At 51.6% G+C, this 14,653-nt stretch overlaps 1 protein-coding gene across 2 annotated transcripts in view; it reads left to right on the forward strand.

Annotated features, from left to right (window-relative positions):
• The window catches only part of LOC144808646 (adenosine deaminase 2-like), a 367,765-nt gene that overhangs the window by 159,735 nt on the left and 193,377 nt on the right, over window positions 1–14,653 (forward strand). For both annotated transcript variants that reach the window (XM_078673651.1, XM_078673652.1), the window contains one exon: window positions 375–465. In XM_078673651.1, the coding sequence (XP_078529777.1) occupies window positions 375–465 (91 nt within the window). The remainder of the gene's footprint in view (window positions 1–374; window positions 466–14,653) is intronic.

Here is a 14,653-nt window from a genome sequence, read left to right on the forward strand (position 1 = left end):
TTTCTTAGTAGAGAACTATCCACTGAGCTGGTTAAGAGTGACTGGACATATCTCACTCTTGAGTCAGGGAATGGTAGGCTTATTTTCTGCTATGCAAGTAGTAGACCCACATTACTGATCCCAGAGACAGCATTTATGATGGGCACCCCTTTATACCAGATGCAGGGATCCTAGGTCTTTGCCTTGCTGAGATTTGGTAACGATATTCTGCTGCACTGTGGAAAGGGGCCCAACTTCTCTTTGAGCATCATTTATCTCCTCCCCATTTCTTCTCAGCAGCCATGGGTACCTACTCGTGAAAAAAGGAATGTATTTATTACAAATAGCACCATGTGTGAATCAATTAAATCTTTGCACATCTTTTGTTTCTTAAGGGGCATTAAAGAGACCATTGCTAAAGCCGCAATCCAGGATGCCATCCGACTAAAAGCCCGATTTCCAGAGACCCTGGCTGGCTTTGACATGGTAACTATCAAGAACATTGAGTCATTTTAACCTGCTTTCCTCAGCATAGCCTCTAGTAAAGCTTCATCACTCCCATCACCACACAGCACCACCCTTAATCCTCCGTCCTGTGCCCTGGATGGTATTATCCCATCACCCTGCCCCAGAAACCACAGTCTACTTTGATTGCCAACTGTGGCTCTCATAATTTGCCACTGCCACTGCAATAGCTGCCCACCTCATCCACGTTTGCAAACTCCGTCCGCCTCTCACTCCACTCTGTTACAAATCGAATCATCTCCCTAGTCCAAATGAAACTGGACTGCAGTGAAAGCCTCTTTCTACCCAGATTTCCAAACTTTGTAACCCAAATCCTCTTTAACCTGCTTGCTACTCGCTCACCCAGATGGCTGTCCATAAGAACGTTGCTGATCTTAATGCACTAGCCCATGCCTAATGCTCCCTGTCTCAATCAGTTGCTCTGTACACTACATCTTGGAGGATCGCCACACAATTATTTCAACACCTAGCTGCACCCAGATTCTTGTGCACCATGACTAGGCTCTAGTCATTCCCTGTTTTAGCCCCAACAGTGCATACCCAACCACAGGAACTAAAGGCATCTCCATCGCTATCTGCATGTAAAGTTGTCAGCTGAAGCCATCTCATTACAAGAAGATCATCCATAAGCCTAATCCTCCAAAACAAAAAATCATCCATATCCACTGATCACCAATGACATCCATGTTTTGTTCAACACTGTGCATCTCACTCTCATGCTTCTGATCTCTCTATTCTGACTGACCATGATTTCTGTTCCCCTGGGCTATATTTTTCTGGGTACTATATTCCATGTGCTCAAGTGATTCTTGAGATATCTTGATGTTGATAAAAACGTACTCTCTAGAGATGCCACATATTTTGTCCTTTTTTGTCTGAAGTGTAATTATATATGTCAAATGAAAATAGTTACAACCTTTGTTTTTGTGCCATCGACTCCATTTGGTGAGCTTTGTCACAGAATAGAATTATGTTCTTCCTCAGAGTATTGGTCTACATTTTAAAGGCTTGTTTACTTCCACTTACTTCTATGCAGTATATTACCTGATTCATCTTGCTAATCCTATTGAGTGAAACACAGGCAAGTCTCTAGTTAAAGTCTCTACCCATATCTGCAACAGTTAATGATATTTGGTAAAGTACACATACTGTGATGGATATGCTGTAGGGCAGTGATTGAAAGGTTTTCAAATTGTTGATCATCATCTGTGATGCTTCAGATTAGCTTCACAGCAGAATGGAAACAGTGTCTGAGGCAGCCACCGTGATTTTGACAAAAATGTGATTGTTATTCCTTGTTCCCTGCTTATTTCTACACTGCTTTTCCTTAGAGTTTGTTTTTAGATGGGAAACATCTGGCACATTCCAGAAATTCTACCTGAGCACCTTTGGCTTACCACTTCTACTCCTGTTACTTTTTTTGTGATGCTACATTACAAAAAAGTAAAGTGCATGAATGCTAGAGGCATAGTTACTGGCTACAGTTTCTGGTGGGAAAAAAGAATAGCATGCCTTCCAATCCAGGTGGAAATGGCTTCCAAAGACAGGCTCCTGCACAGACAGTGATTATTCTACATTATTCATGTGAAAAGAGATGCCACAGCGAATACTTGAAGGCTTGTCATAAACCATGTTTGTTTCAGCTACAATATTTGTAGTATACATAGGAGCTTTGCCTGAAACTGACAATGGACTGATGCCTCCACACATGTGCTCTTAGAATTCCGCAGTCTCTGCATCCACGATTTTAGAAGAGGAGCTAATGGCAGAGTCCTCTTTCCATGGCGCACTAACCTGTTCATGATGGGTGTCAGGCGTCGGGCTCCCTGCAGGTAATTGGAACTCAGAGCACGTTGTGACCTGGGTCTCTCCCCCGCTGCTGATGGTTAAAGTTGCAGCAGAAGATCTGCTTTGTCGATATCTGGGAGGAAGAGTTTAATGAAGAGAGACCACCTCTGGGGTTTCTCTCCAGGTATTTCCATTGAAGTGATTCGCACTGCGCATCTGCTCCCAGCATCATTTAAGGAAACTCTGTTCCTTGTCAGTGCCATTATAGAGGCAGGACATGGACATTCAGCCCATTGAAGATGGCAGTCTACATGATGTTGTGTTTATATTGCCCGACTCAGGAAGGCATTATTACCTTCTGAGTTCTGCATTTTCACGTACTTACTTACTTCTGGTATAAAAAGATTCAGTTTGGATGTTATAGTTCGTCACCATGCTTCTTTAAAATTTTTGCCAGTATGACAGACCCTGCCCCTCCCCAGCTCACTTCTCTTTTTGTCTCTGTGATCTTTACTCTCCCATGTCCCATTTTTTATTAGGTTTCAGTTTTTTCCTGACTCTCAGTTTCGTTTTTTCTTTCTTTCTTTTTCCCTTCCTGCCTTGTTGCTGCTCTATGGTCATTGGTTTTCATGTTGTCTTTTTTTCATCCTTAGCTGGCCTACCACTTCCGTAGAGTTTTTTTTAATTCAATTGGCTTTTTCCTCAAACTTCTTCTTGGGGCCACTTTTCTATTAGTGTGATCATTATTCGGTAACTATAACTAACATTCTTGATGACCTCGCTCCTCCAAAACAAAAAAGAATGCAAACCAAAGACAGAAATCCCTGGTTCAATGGGTCCCTTAACAGTGAGAGGAGATCCCTTCGGCAGTCAGAAAGAATCTGGAGACAGCACCCCGCTGCCACACATCTAAAACTTCTCCGCCAGGCCAGTAATACTTACAACAAAAACATCCTCAATTCAAAAAAAGAATTCTTCAGATCTGACTTGGGGAACGCCAAGAACAGACCCCGCAAGCTATTTGCATTGGTCAAACACCAATCAAACAAGCTGGCCAAAATATCGAAAGAAATCCCCAAATCACTAATATCCTCCGAGGAGTTTTCCTACTTTTTCTCTGACAAAATCACAGCCTTAGGAAACGATTCAGATCCACCCTTTACTCTCAACCCCGTCTGGATCTGCCTCCCCCCTCCGTGCCGCCTCCACAGGCTTCTCCCAAAAACCAAGCACACTGGACCGACTTCAAAAGCTATGACGAACACGTCGTCTCAGAAACCCTTCCCACCTTAAACCCGAACAACCACTTCAATGACCCACTCCTTGCTAATTGCCTAACTGCCGCTGCCCAGTCTTTCATTCCTAGCTGGACTGCAATAATAAACGCCTCCCTTCTTCAGGGATCGGTACCTAATTCACTTGAAAGACGGCCAAGTCCTCCCCATCCTAAAAAAAACGTAGCTGGATCCTGCCTCCCCTGACAACTTTAGACCCATCTCCAACATCCCACTCTTAGCTAAAGTTCAGGAAAAGTGTGTGCAACAGAAGTTGAGCCAACACCTCCCCAATTTCCACCTACTAGATGACCTCCAATCTGGATTCAGGCCCGGACACCGCACGGAAACCACCATTCTCCGCATTGTGGATGATTCCCTCCAAGCCCTGGACCAAGGCAAAACCTGTCTCCTAATCCTCCTAGATCTGTCCTCTGCCATCGACACGGTTGTAGGAGAGTGGGATCTGCAATCCTATGGTCACCCCAGATTTTTGCTTTTTGCTTCACTGGTTTACGACTTTCCCTGGCTGTGGGCCTGCTAATCAGACCCACAGCCTAGCTGTTCTCTCTCTAAATTGACAACCATGTACTTTAGGTGCATTTACCAATTGGTACTGGACCACCGTATCTGTCCCTGTACAGTATACCTTAGGTATCCAGGGCATAGGTGTACCCAGGGCCTACCAGGGGCTGAAGCATGTATTATGCCACCCCTGGCTGGCCATCTAAAACTGACACAACTGGCTGCACTACAGCTGGGGCAAGGTGGTGTAATCACCCTTTGCTATAGATATAGTATACCTTTATCTAACCCTAAAATGGACACATATCCTCCTATCAGTCACTCCTATGGCAGGCCTTAACAATCCTGAAGGCAGAGTGCTTGGAATTATGTGAGATGGTGCTCTGGCATGAGCTGAGCCCGTCTGCAGCTTGCGGAACCAAGTCCTAATAGCTGTTCTATGATAACGCTATACCATATACTCTTAAGTGCATTATCAACCTCGCGGTTAAATGCTAACTCTGGTATAACATTATCAAACATGTCGAGTAAGGTGTCATACGAATTGTAATACTACCCCCTCGCCAATTCTGGCGACGGGGGTAGCATTCCGCCCTTCTAGAGGGGCACGACATGTATGTAACTGTGAACCCCGGTTAAAACTAACTCGAGCCTTGGCATCACAAAATGGATGCTGCCACCACAGACACAAGTCTGACCTCCTGCTGCTGGGAGTCCTTCCAGCACGGGTGGCTTGGACAAAGGGTTTCCTGCCTTGGGAGGTGCTAGCACCACCCCAGACAGGACTTTGTGTATTGGGTAGGATAGGCCTGAAAGGAATGAGACATGCCTGGGGCACACAAGGTGCCCTGTGCATACACCGGTTCAAACCAGTTGCTGGGGCACTCCAGCCCCAGCTCTGGCGGGAAACCGGACAAAGGATAGGGGGTGTAACCACCCCCCTTCCTGGTCCCACCCAGGGGTGGGACCTAGTCAGTAGTGCAGCCCCCTTTAGCAGGATAAAGGTAGGAGCTGGTCCCATTCCAAATTAGATTATCCTGAACAACTTTGTAAGAAGAAACTCTGGACTTCGACGTTCTGCTCCACAGAAGACTGAAGAATCTCCCTTGTGGGCAAGGAGTGTCCACCCTGCACCTGCAGGCCCCATCAAGCGTCCAGCGGCTTCACTTTGTCGTCTTCCCTCGAGGATCCAGACTTCAGAGCCCGACGAGATCCGGATTCCCAGACCTCTCCGACCTCAACTCACATCTGCAGCAAAGCTGAGACCCGTGGGTGCGACGAGACACGTGGGACCGGCCATCTTGAACGAACCTGCACTTTGCTTCCAGCACGACTCCCGAGGTAAACTCGACCAAGTGCTTTGGGGACTGAGAAGCCCCAGCCCCGAGCAGCCCCTGCACCGAAGATCAGCCCCCCAGCATCCACGAGATCTGCGTGGGGCCCTTCTGCTTGTTTGCTGCTCGATGTGTTGTCTGGTCACTTGCTGGCTGGCTAGTGGCCTCCTAGACAATGAATCTTGAAATCTTTGCTGCTGGTCTGGTTGCTCCAGACAAGCCCTTGCTCCCTTCCAAAAGAGGGGCATCCCGGACTCTCCTAGTCCGCACCAGACGCTTTCTCCACTCACCGCGTGGGTTGCCTTTGCCAAGGCCTGTTGACGCCTGTAGGAAGGGGGAGTCTCTGGTTGGCGCAGTGCAGCACTGGCGACAAGCAGGGCCTCTCTCTTCCCCGTGAGGGCTGAGGGTTACCTTCAAGACAACCTCTGCTTACCCTCTAGGTAGTGTGGCTTAAGCAGTCTTAGACTAATCTCTGGGGCATGTAGGGTTAAACATTTGCAATATTACACCATCACAACCAACCCACCACACAATGACACCAAACTGTATTTGTAAAAATATATATCTTTTATATAAGTTTCAAGCAGGCTTGTAAATACAGTCTTGGTTACTTTCTTGTAGGCAGGTTCCAGTTATCTTTATCAGTAGTCACAGTTCTTAAATAAACGCACTCTTTTGGGCCTTCTGCCCAGCTTTAAGAAGGTTCAAGTGTCTTAGAGCGCTTCAAGGCGCTTTCCGCTGTCTCTGCTCCAGAAATGAGTCACCCGGCGGGGCTCGACTCGGGGAGAGGGGGCCGCGGGCCTCAGAGAGCGTCAGGCGGGGCCTCGGGGGCCAAGAGCAGAGCGAGCCTCTGATTCAAGGGTGGCTCGCGCTGCCAGCAGACAGCCGCTGCGAGGCTCCCGGGGTGCCGGAGATCAGTCAGCGCGGTGCGAGCTCGGGTTGCAGGACGCTCGCACCGTGGAGGGCAAAAGACAGTACCTTGAACTTCTTGTGGTGATCTTCGAAGAGGACGGCTGCAGGGGGAAGCTGTCCCACGTCGCGTTGCTTCCTTGACGGGCGAGGCGAGCTGCGGCTCGAGGCAGCAGGTCACGGGTCACCCGGGGGCGGCGGTGCTCGATGGGGTCTCAGGTCCTTCACTCAGTCTCCTCTTCAGTCCTGACGGCGGCGGCTGGGTGTGGCGCAGTGGCAGTACGGTCCCCAAGTGCGGGACGTACCCAGCCAAAGTGCCGGTCGCGGTGATGCCCTTTCAGCGTGGCAGTCGGACAGGACGCTGATAGCGGGGGAGGACAGAAGGGCGGCAGTCCGTCTTTGCGGGGGAGTCTACGGCGCTTGCCCAGTAGACCTTGATGCTTGGACCGGACGGGTCCTCCGTTACTTTGTTCTCGTGGGGCGAAAGGCAGACGCCGTCGCGGTGCTCGGGCCAGCGGCGGCTGGGCCTCACGATGCTGGGGCGGCTGGCTGAACTCACGGTCACGGTGTGCAGGGGGGTAGATGCCCTCGTCCTCCTCAATCAGCGCTGCAGCGATAAGCAGCACACACAGCAGATGCCTTAGTCAGGGGGTAGCGCTCACTGTTCCTGGAGCGCTGGTCAGGGGGCAAGTTCCACAGCAAGCCCTTGGAGATCTTTTCAGCAGAGTTTGGCACAAAGTCAAAATAAAAAGCAAAAGTCTCTTGTAGTCTTTTCTCTTCCTCTCCTTTGGCAGCAAGGCACCAGACACAGGCCAGAGTCAGCACTCCTCCTTGTAGTCCTTCCAGGTCCTTCTCTTCGGGCAGAGTTTCTCTTGTAGCACAAACAGGATCTAATTTACAAGGAGCAGGGCTCCTTCTTTTATACCCAGTTTCTTTTGTTCTAGCAAGCCAGGGGGGCCTCTGCATAACTGCTCCAGTCTCTGAGCACTTGTTGTGGGTACTTCTGGCTTCTGCATTCAGTGTGAGGGCAGGCACATCAGCCGCTCCCCAGGGGGGCGGAGCCGGCATTGTGAAGGCAGGGGCAGCTTGAGCACCTTGTTGACAGGCTTCGGTCCTTCCTGGGCCAGGTGCAGGCTGAGTCATCAGTCGCTCCCCAGGAGGGCGGAGCCAGCATTGTGGAGGCAGGGGCACAGCCTGATGCATCATTCAGGGGAAACTCCCACCACCCACTAAGGGGTCATCCTGCTAATCACTACCTGTCAACTCCCAGCCCTGTCACTCACACACACCAGACAGTCAGGTCCACATCCAAGCAGAGGCGGGCTGAAATGGTTAGGCCAGCAAATGCTAACTTTCTAAAAGTAGCATTTGCAAACACAGGATATTAAAATAAACTTTACTAAAAGAAGTATTTTATTATTCTGAGTTCAGGCATACTAAACATTAATTTCTACCATGTTCCCTGAGCCTGCTGGGATTATAGAGTGTAATAATTCCAGCAGCCCAACTGGCCTAGAAGGGAACTGGTAGCCTTACAATAGTGAAAAACGAATTTGGCAGTAATTCACTATTAGAACATGCCACACACATCAGGGCATGTTCTACCTTATGCTTACAATGCACCCTGCCCTCAGGCCTACCATAGGGGTGACTAATATGAAGTTAAGGGAAGGTTTTGGGGCCGGCAAGTGTGTGCACTTGCCCAGCCAGGGTGACAGTACCAGACTGCACGCAGGTTCTGCAATGGCAGACCCTAGACACATTTTAAGGCTGCTTCTGTGGGTGGCGCAACCAGCGCTGCAGGCCCACTAGCAGTATTGGTATTCACAAGCCCTGGCACTCCTGGTGCACTTTACTAGGGACTAACAGTAAATCCAATGAACCAATCATGGACATCAATCACATGTACACTTTACAGTAGGGAGCACTTGCACTGCGGCACGGGTTGGCCGTGGCGCAGTGCCCTGAGTAGCAGACACCAGCAAAACATTTGAGGCACAACAGCAAAAAGTGGAAGGGAAACTCACGCCAAGGTGCCAGGTCTAACACGTGTCCCCTCCAGCTGAAATGTGGGGGGAACTACCCTTCCCCAGGGAGTTCCTCATCACTAAGGCGGAAAAATCTGGACAGACCATCAGCGTTGGCGTGATCTGTGCCAGGGCGGTGTTCCACCGTGAAGTCCATACCCTGTAGGGAGATGGACCACCTCAACAGTTTTGGGTTCTCACCCCTCATTTGCATCAACCATCTGAGGGGCCTGTGGTCTGTCTGAACCCGGAAGTGAGACCCAAACAAGTAGGGTCTTAGCTTCTTCAGCGCCCAGACCACAGCAAATGCTTCTCGCTCTATTGCACTCCACCTACTTTCCCGTGGAAGTAACCTCCTACTGATGAAGGCTACGGGTTGGTCCCAGCCCTCCTCAGTCATCTGTGAGAGAACAGCCCCTACACCATGCTCTGAAGCGTCTGTTTGCACTATGAATTCCTTGGAGAAATCAGGAGCCAGGAGCACGGGCGCCGTGCACATGGCAGTCTTCAGGGTGTCAAAAGCCTTCTGACAGGTGTCAGTCCAAATCACATTCCTGGGCTGCTTCTTAGAAGTCAGCTCTGTCAAGGGGGTCACAATAGTGCCATAGCCCTTGACAAACCTCCTGTAATACCCAGTGAGCCCCAGGAAGGCTCTCACTGCAGTCTGGGTCTTGGGGGGTTCCCAAGCCAGGATGGTCTCAATTTTGGGTTGCAAGGGTGCCACCTTGCCACTCCCCACTTGGTGTCCCAAGTACACCACTGAACCCTGCCCAATCTGGCACTTGCTTGCCTTGATTGTGAGGCCTGCCTTGCGCAGCGCCATCAACACTTCCCAGAGGTGTAGCAGGTGTTCTGGCCAGGTGCCACTGAACACTGCGATGTCATCCAGGTAGGCGGCACTGAACTCATCCAGCCCAACCAACACCTGGTTGACCAACCTCTGAAAGGTGGCAGGGGCATTCTTCATCCCAAATGGCATAACCCGGAACTGGAAATGCCCATCTGGTGTGGAGAATGCTGACCTCTCCTTTGCCCCATCGGTCAAGGCGATCTGCCAGTACCCAGACGTTAAATCAAACGTGCTGAGGAACCGGGCAGCCCCTAGCCGATCAATGAGCTCATCAGCTCTGGGGATAGGGTGCGCGTCAGTCTTGGTGACTGAATTGAGTCCTCTGTAGTCCACACAGAACCGGAGTTCAGGTGTGGCTCCCGGCGCAGCAGCCTTTGGGACCAAGACCACGGGGCTGGACCAAGGACTGCTGGAAGACTCAACCACCCTAAGAGCAAGCATCTTGGAGACCTCCTCCTTGATGCAGGCCCTGACCCTGTCAGTCACCCTGTAAGCCTTATGCTTCACAGGTAAGCTGTCTCCTGTGTCCACATCATGGACGCACCAATCTGTGACACTAGGAACCAGGGAGAACAGATCTGGAAACTGCCCAAGCAATTGGCGGCAGTCTTCCTGTTGCTCAGGGGTCAGGGTGGGTGAGAGGTTAACTCCATCCACTGACCCATCTTTCTCACAGGCCACTAAGAGGTCAGGAAGAGGCTCAGACTCCTCTTCCATTCCATCATCAGTGGCCAACAGCATGCCCACTTCGGACCTTTTCAAGTGGGGCTTGAGGCGGTTGACATGTAAGACCCTTAAAGGATTCCTGGGCGCCTTCATGTCCACCAAGTATGTCACTGAGCTCTTGCGCTCCACAACCTCAAATGGGCCTGTCCACTTATCCTGAAGTGCACAGGGTTCCACTGGGGCCAAGACATACACCTCTTGACCAGGCTGAAGCTCTACCAGAGTGGCATTCTGGTCGTACCACCGCTTCATCTCCTCCTGGCTAGCTTCCAGATTTGCCTCAGCAAGTTGTCTGAAGCGCCTGGTTTGGTTTCTGAAGGCCAGCATGTAGCTATATACATTCTGGGGAGGTTTCCTGGGAGATTGCTCCCAGCCTTCCCTTACCAAACTCAGTGGTCCTCTCACGGGGTGACCATACAGCAGCTCAAAGGGGCTGAACCCTAGAGACTTCTGTGGCACCTCGCGGTATGCAAAGAGCAGGCATGGTAAGAGGACGTCCCACTTACGCCTCATTGGACCTTCCAGGCCCATGATCATGCCCTTCAGGGTTCGGTTGAATCTTTCAACCAACCCATTTCCTTGGGGATGGTAAGGTGTGGTGAACTTGTAGGTTACACCACACTCTTGCCAAAGGGACTTCATATACTTGGATATGAAGTTGGTCCCCCTGTCGCTCACCACCTCTAGAGGGAATCCCACTCTGGAGAAAATTCCCATCAGTGCACGCCCCACCACGGGGGCCGTCACTGTCCTCAGAGGGATGGCTTCAGGGTACCGGGTGGCATGATCCACCAAGACCAGGATGAACCTGTTGCCCATGGCTGTCTTGGGGTCCAGAGGCCCAACAATGTCAATACCCACTCGTTGGAATGGAGTACTGACCACAGGGAAGGGTTGGAGGGGAGCCTTGATCTTCCCCCCGCTCTTCCCACTTGCCTGGCAAGTTGGACAGGTCCTACAATGAGCATCTGAGCTCTTGTGCATTTGGGGCCAGTAGAAGTGGGTGACAAGCCTGTCATAGGTCTTGTCCATCCCCAAATGTCCTGCTAAAGGCACATCATGAGCCAGTCCCAGTAGGAAGGCTCTGAACTTCTGGGGTACCACCAGCACATGGGCTGACCCAGGTTCAGCAGCCTTAGGCTCTGAGTACAGGAGGTCATTCTCCCAGTACACAATGTGTTTTGGCCTGAACACCATTGGCCTGGTCTGCAGCCTGCTGCCGCATACCCACGAGAGAAGGGCATTCTTTCTGCTCCCTGCAGAATTCCTCCCTGGAGGGGCCTCCTTCTTGCTGCCAATGGGTCAGCTCAGGCAGGTCCCCCAGTTCGGCAATCTGTTCCCCAGTAGGCTCCAGGGCATCCCCCTCAAGGTCTGCTTCCTCCTGGACCGTGGGAACTTCAGGGGCCGGTTTCCCGCGCACCCTGCGCCTTCTCCCTAAGGCCGGTTCCTGGGCCTCTCCTTCAGGCCCCAGGACCTCTTGATCACCCCTACTGGCTGCCATTGACCGGGTGGTCACGCACGCCCAGTCAGGTAGACCCACCATCTTCAGGTGAGTCGTTTTCTCCACCTTTTCCCAAGGGGAGTCCTCCAAGTCATTCCCTAGCAAACAGTCAACAGGCATGGCTTTCCTCACACAGACCTGCAGAGTACCAGAGACCCCCCCCCACTCGAAGGGAACTTGAGCCATCGGACACTGACTCTCTGAATTGTCAGCGTTGACAACCCTACAGTAGGCATGGGGTACAACCTGCTCTTGAGACACCAGGTGATGCCTCACTGCAGTCACACTGGCTCCTGTGTCTCTAAGAGCCTCAGCTTTCTTACCATTGATGGTAACCACCTGCCCATATTTTTTAGTGTTAGAGGGCAGGTAGTTTGTAGGGACCATCTCACTGTCTCCTAGTGAGACTAGGGTCATCTGAACAGGATCTCCACCCCCCGGGACCATTACTTCTTCTCCTAAGTGAACACTGGTCACTTGTCGGGGCGGAGCACCAGTGGGTGCTGGTTTTCCAAACAGGCGACACTTGGGGTCACTGGCTATGTGCCCCGGGTCACCACATTTGTAACAATTGAAGGGCCCCTTTGGAACAGGTCTACCTGTTGGGGCCCCATTCTGCTTTGGGGGTGGGGGAGGCTGAGAACCTTTCTGCTGGTCCCCTTGGGGATTACTTTGGGGGCCTTTTTGGAACCCTTTCTGTTTTCCCTTGTCCCCCCCACTCTTCTGCTGGGGACCCTGCCCACCCTTGGCGGAGTCTCCCACTGGACCCTTGTGGACCCTGGTGCTGAGCCAGCGGTCCGCCTCCTCAGCAAGTTTCCTCGGGTTGGACAACTTGCTATCAATCAGGTGCTGGCGTAACTCAGGAAAACATTGATCAGACAAGTGCTCCCATGCAATTAAATCAAAGAGACCTTGAAAATCATTCACTTTGTTACCCTTCACCCAACCATCCAGTGCTCTGCAAAAAAAAGTCACAAACTCCACATACGTACTCCCAGGCCGCTTATTACACCCCCTAAACTTCTGCCTATACATTTCAGGGGTAAGCCCATACCTGGTCATTAAAGCTTCTTTCAAATGGGGATAGGATCTCTGGTCTTCAGTGGGCAAATCTAGCAGGGTGTCCCGCCCTTCGCTAAGGAACCTTCCCCATAACCCCGCTCCCCAATCCTTCTCAGGGACCCGGTGGGAAAGCATGGCTACCTCATATGCCCTAAACCACTGTCCTATGTCATCCCCCTTAAAGAACTCTTTAACTACATCTTTGGGGATGTGCACTCTTGACTCTACCTGCACCGGCATTGCGCTGCCACCAGAGGGAGGATGATCCAAGGTTTTCTCTTTTAGACTCATCTCCCTCATCTTCACATCATACTCCAATTGGAGTTTTCTTTCCTCCAGAGCCATTCTTTTGCTTTCAAGCTCCATTTGGCCCTTTAAATTCAATTCTGCCAACTTTATCTCATGATCCCTGGTTGCCTGTCTGTCTGCCAGCTCCTCTGGCGACAGGCCTCTGCCAAAGCTAATGACGCTGTCTGGTTTTTCCAGACCCACAGGATCCACAGGTGCACCCTGATCCTCAGGTGCCTTCCTAGATTCCATCCAGGCCTTCAGGGCTTTGTAGAACTCAGGTTTGTTTTTGCACCCTGCATGTGGAACTTTGAGTTTCCTGCAAAAAAAACTCAGTTGCTTCTTTGTGTAGTCATCCAGCTTTGATGCATCCCATTCTAGCTCCTGCGCACCAGAGGCTATGGACTCTCCTCCATCAACGCTGTTTGTGCCAGGCATGCTTGCAACACTAGGGATCTTCTTCTTTTTAGCAAAATTAAGAACCAAAAAGTCTGTGGCTAAGATACTGGACTGTAATCACTATGCGATGGTCAGTAGCTAAGGTAAAACACTGCAAATGTAAATTCGCGAATCCTCACCGCTGCGTCCAATGTAGGAAGGGGGAGTCTCTGGTTGGCGCAGTGCAGCACTGGCGACAAGCAGGGCCTCTCTCTTCCCCGTCAGGGCTGAGGGTTACCTTCAAGACAACCTCTGCTTACCCTCTAGGTAGTGTGGCTTAAGCAGTCTTAGGCTAATCTCTGGGGCATGTAGGGTTAAACATTTGCAATATTACACCATCACAACCAACCCACCACACAATGACACCAAACTGTATTTGTAAAAATATATATCTTTTATATAAGTTTCAAGCAGGCTTGTAAATACAGTCTTGGTTACTTTCTTGTAGGCAGGTTCCAGTTATCTTTATCAGTAGTCACAGTTCTTAAATAAACGCACTCTTTTGGGCCTTCTGCCCAGCTTTAAGAAGGTTCAAGTGTCTTAGAGCGCTTCAAGGCGCTTTCCGCTGTCTCTGCTCCAGAAATGAGTCACCCGGCGGGGCTCGACTCGGGGAGAGGGGGCCGCGGGCCTCAGAGAGCGTCAGGCGGGGCCTCGGGGGCCAAGAGCAGAGCGAGCCTCTGATTCAAGGGTGGCTCGCGCTGCCAGCAGACAGCCGCTGCGAGGCTCCCGGGGTGCCGGAGATCAGTCAGCGCGGTGCGAGCTCGGGTTGCAGGACGCTCGCACCGTGGAGGGCAAAAGACAGTACCTTGAACTTCTTGTGGTGATCTTCGAAGAGGACGGCTGCAGGGGGAAGCTGTCCCATGTCGCGTTGCTTCCTTGACGGGCGAGGCGAGCTGCGGCTCGAGGCAGCAGGTCACGGGTCACCCGGGGGCGGCGGTGCTCGATGGGGTCTCAGGTCCTTCACTCAGTCTCCTCTTCAGTCCTGACGGCGGCGGCTGGGTGTGGCGCAGTGGCAGTACGGTCCCCAAGTGCGGGACGTACCCAGCCAAAGTGCCGGTCGCGGTGATGCCCTTTCAGCGGGGCAGTCGGACAGGACGCTGATAGCGGGGGAGGACAGAAGGGCGGCAGTCCGTCTTTGCGGGGGAGTCTACGGCGCTTGCCCAGTAGACCTTGATGCTTGGACCGGACGGGTCCTCCGTTACTTTGTTCTCGTGGGGCGAAAGGCAGACGCCGTCGCGGTGCTCGGGCCAGCGGCGGCTGGGCCTCACGATGCTGGGGCGGCTGGCTGAACTCACGGTCACGGTGTGCAGGGGGGTAGATGCCCTCGTCCTCCTCAATCAGCGCTGCAGCGATAAGCAGCACACACAGCAGATGCCTTAGTCAGGGGGTAGCGCTCACTGTTCCTGGAGCGCTGGTCAGGGGGCAAG

This window comes from Lissotriton helveticus, chromosome 1_1 (genome assembly GCF_964261635.1).
Source record: "Lissotriton helveticus chromosome 1_1, aLisHel1.1, whole genome shotgun sequence".
In the NCBI taxonomy this organism is placed as follows: Eukaryota; Metazoa; Chordata; class Amphibia; order Caudata; family Salamandridae; genus Lissotriton; species Lissotriton helveticus.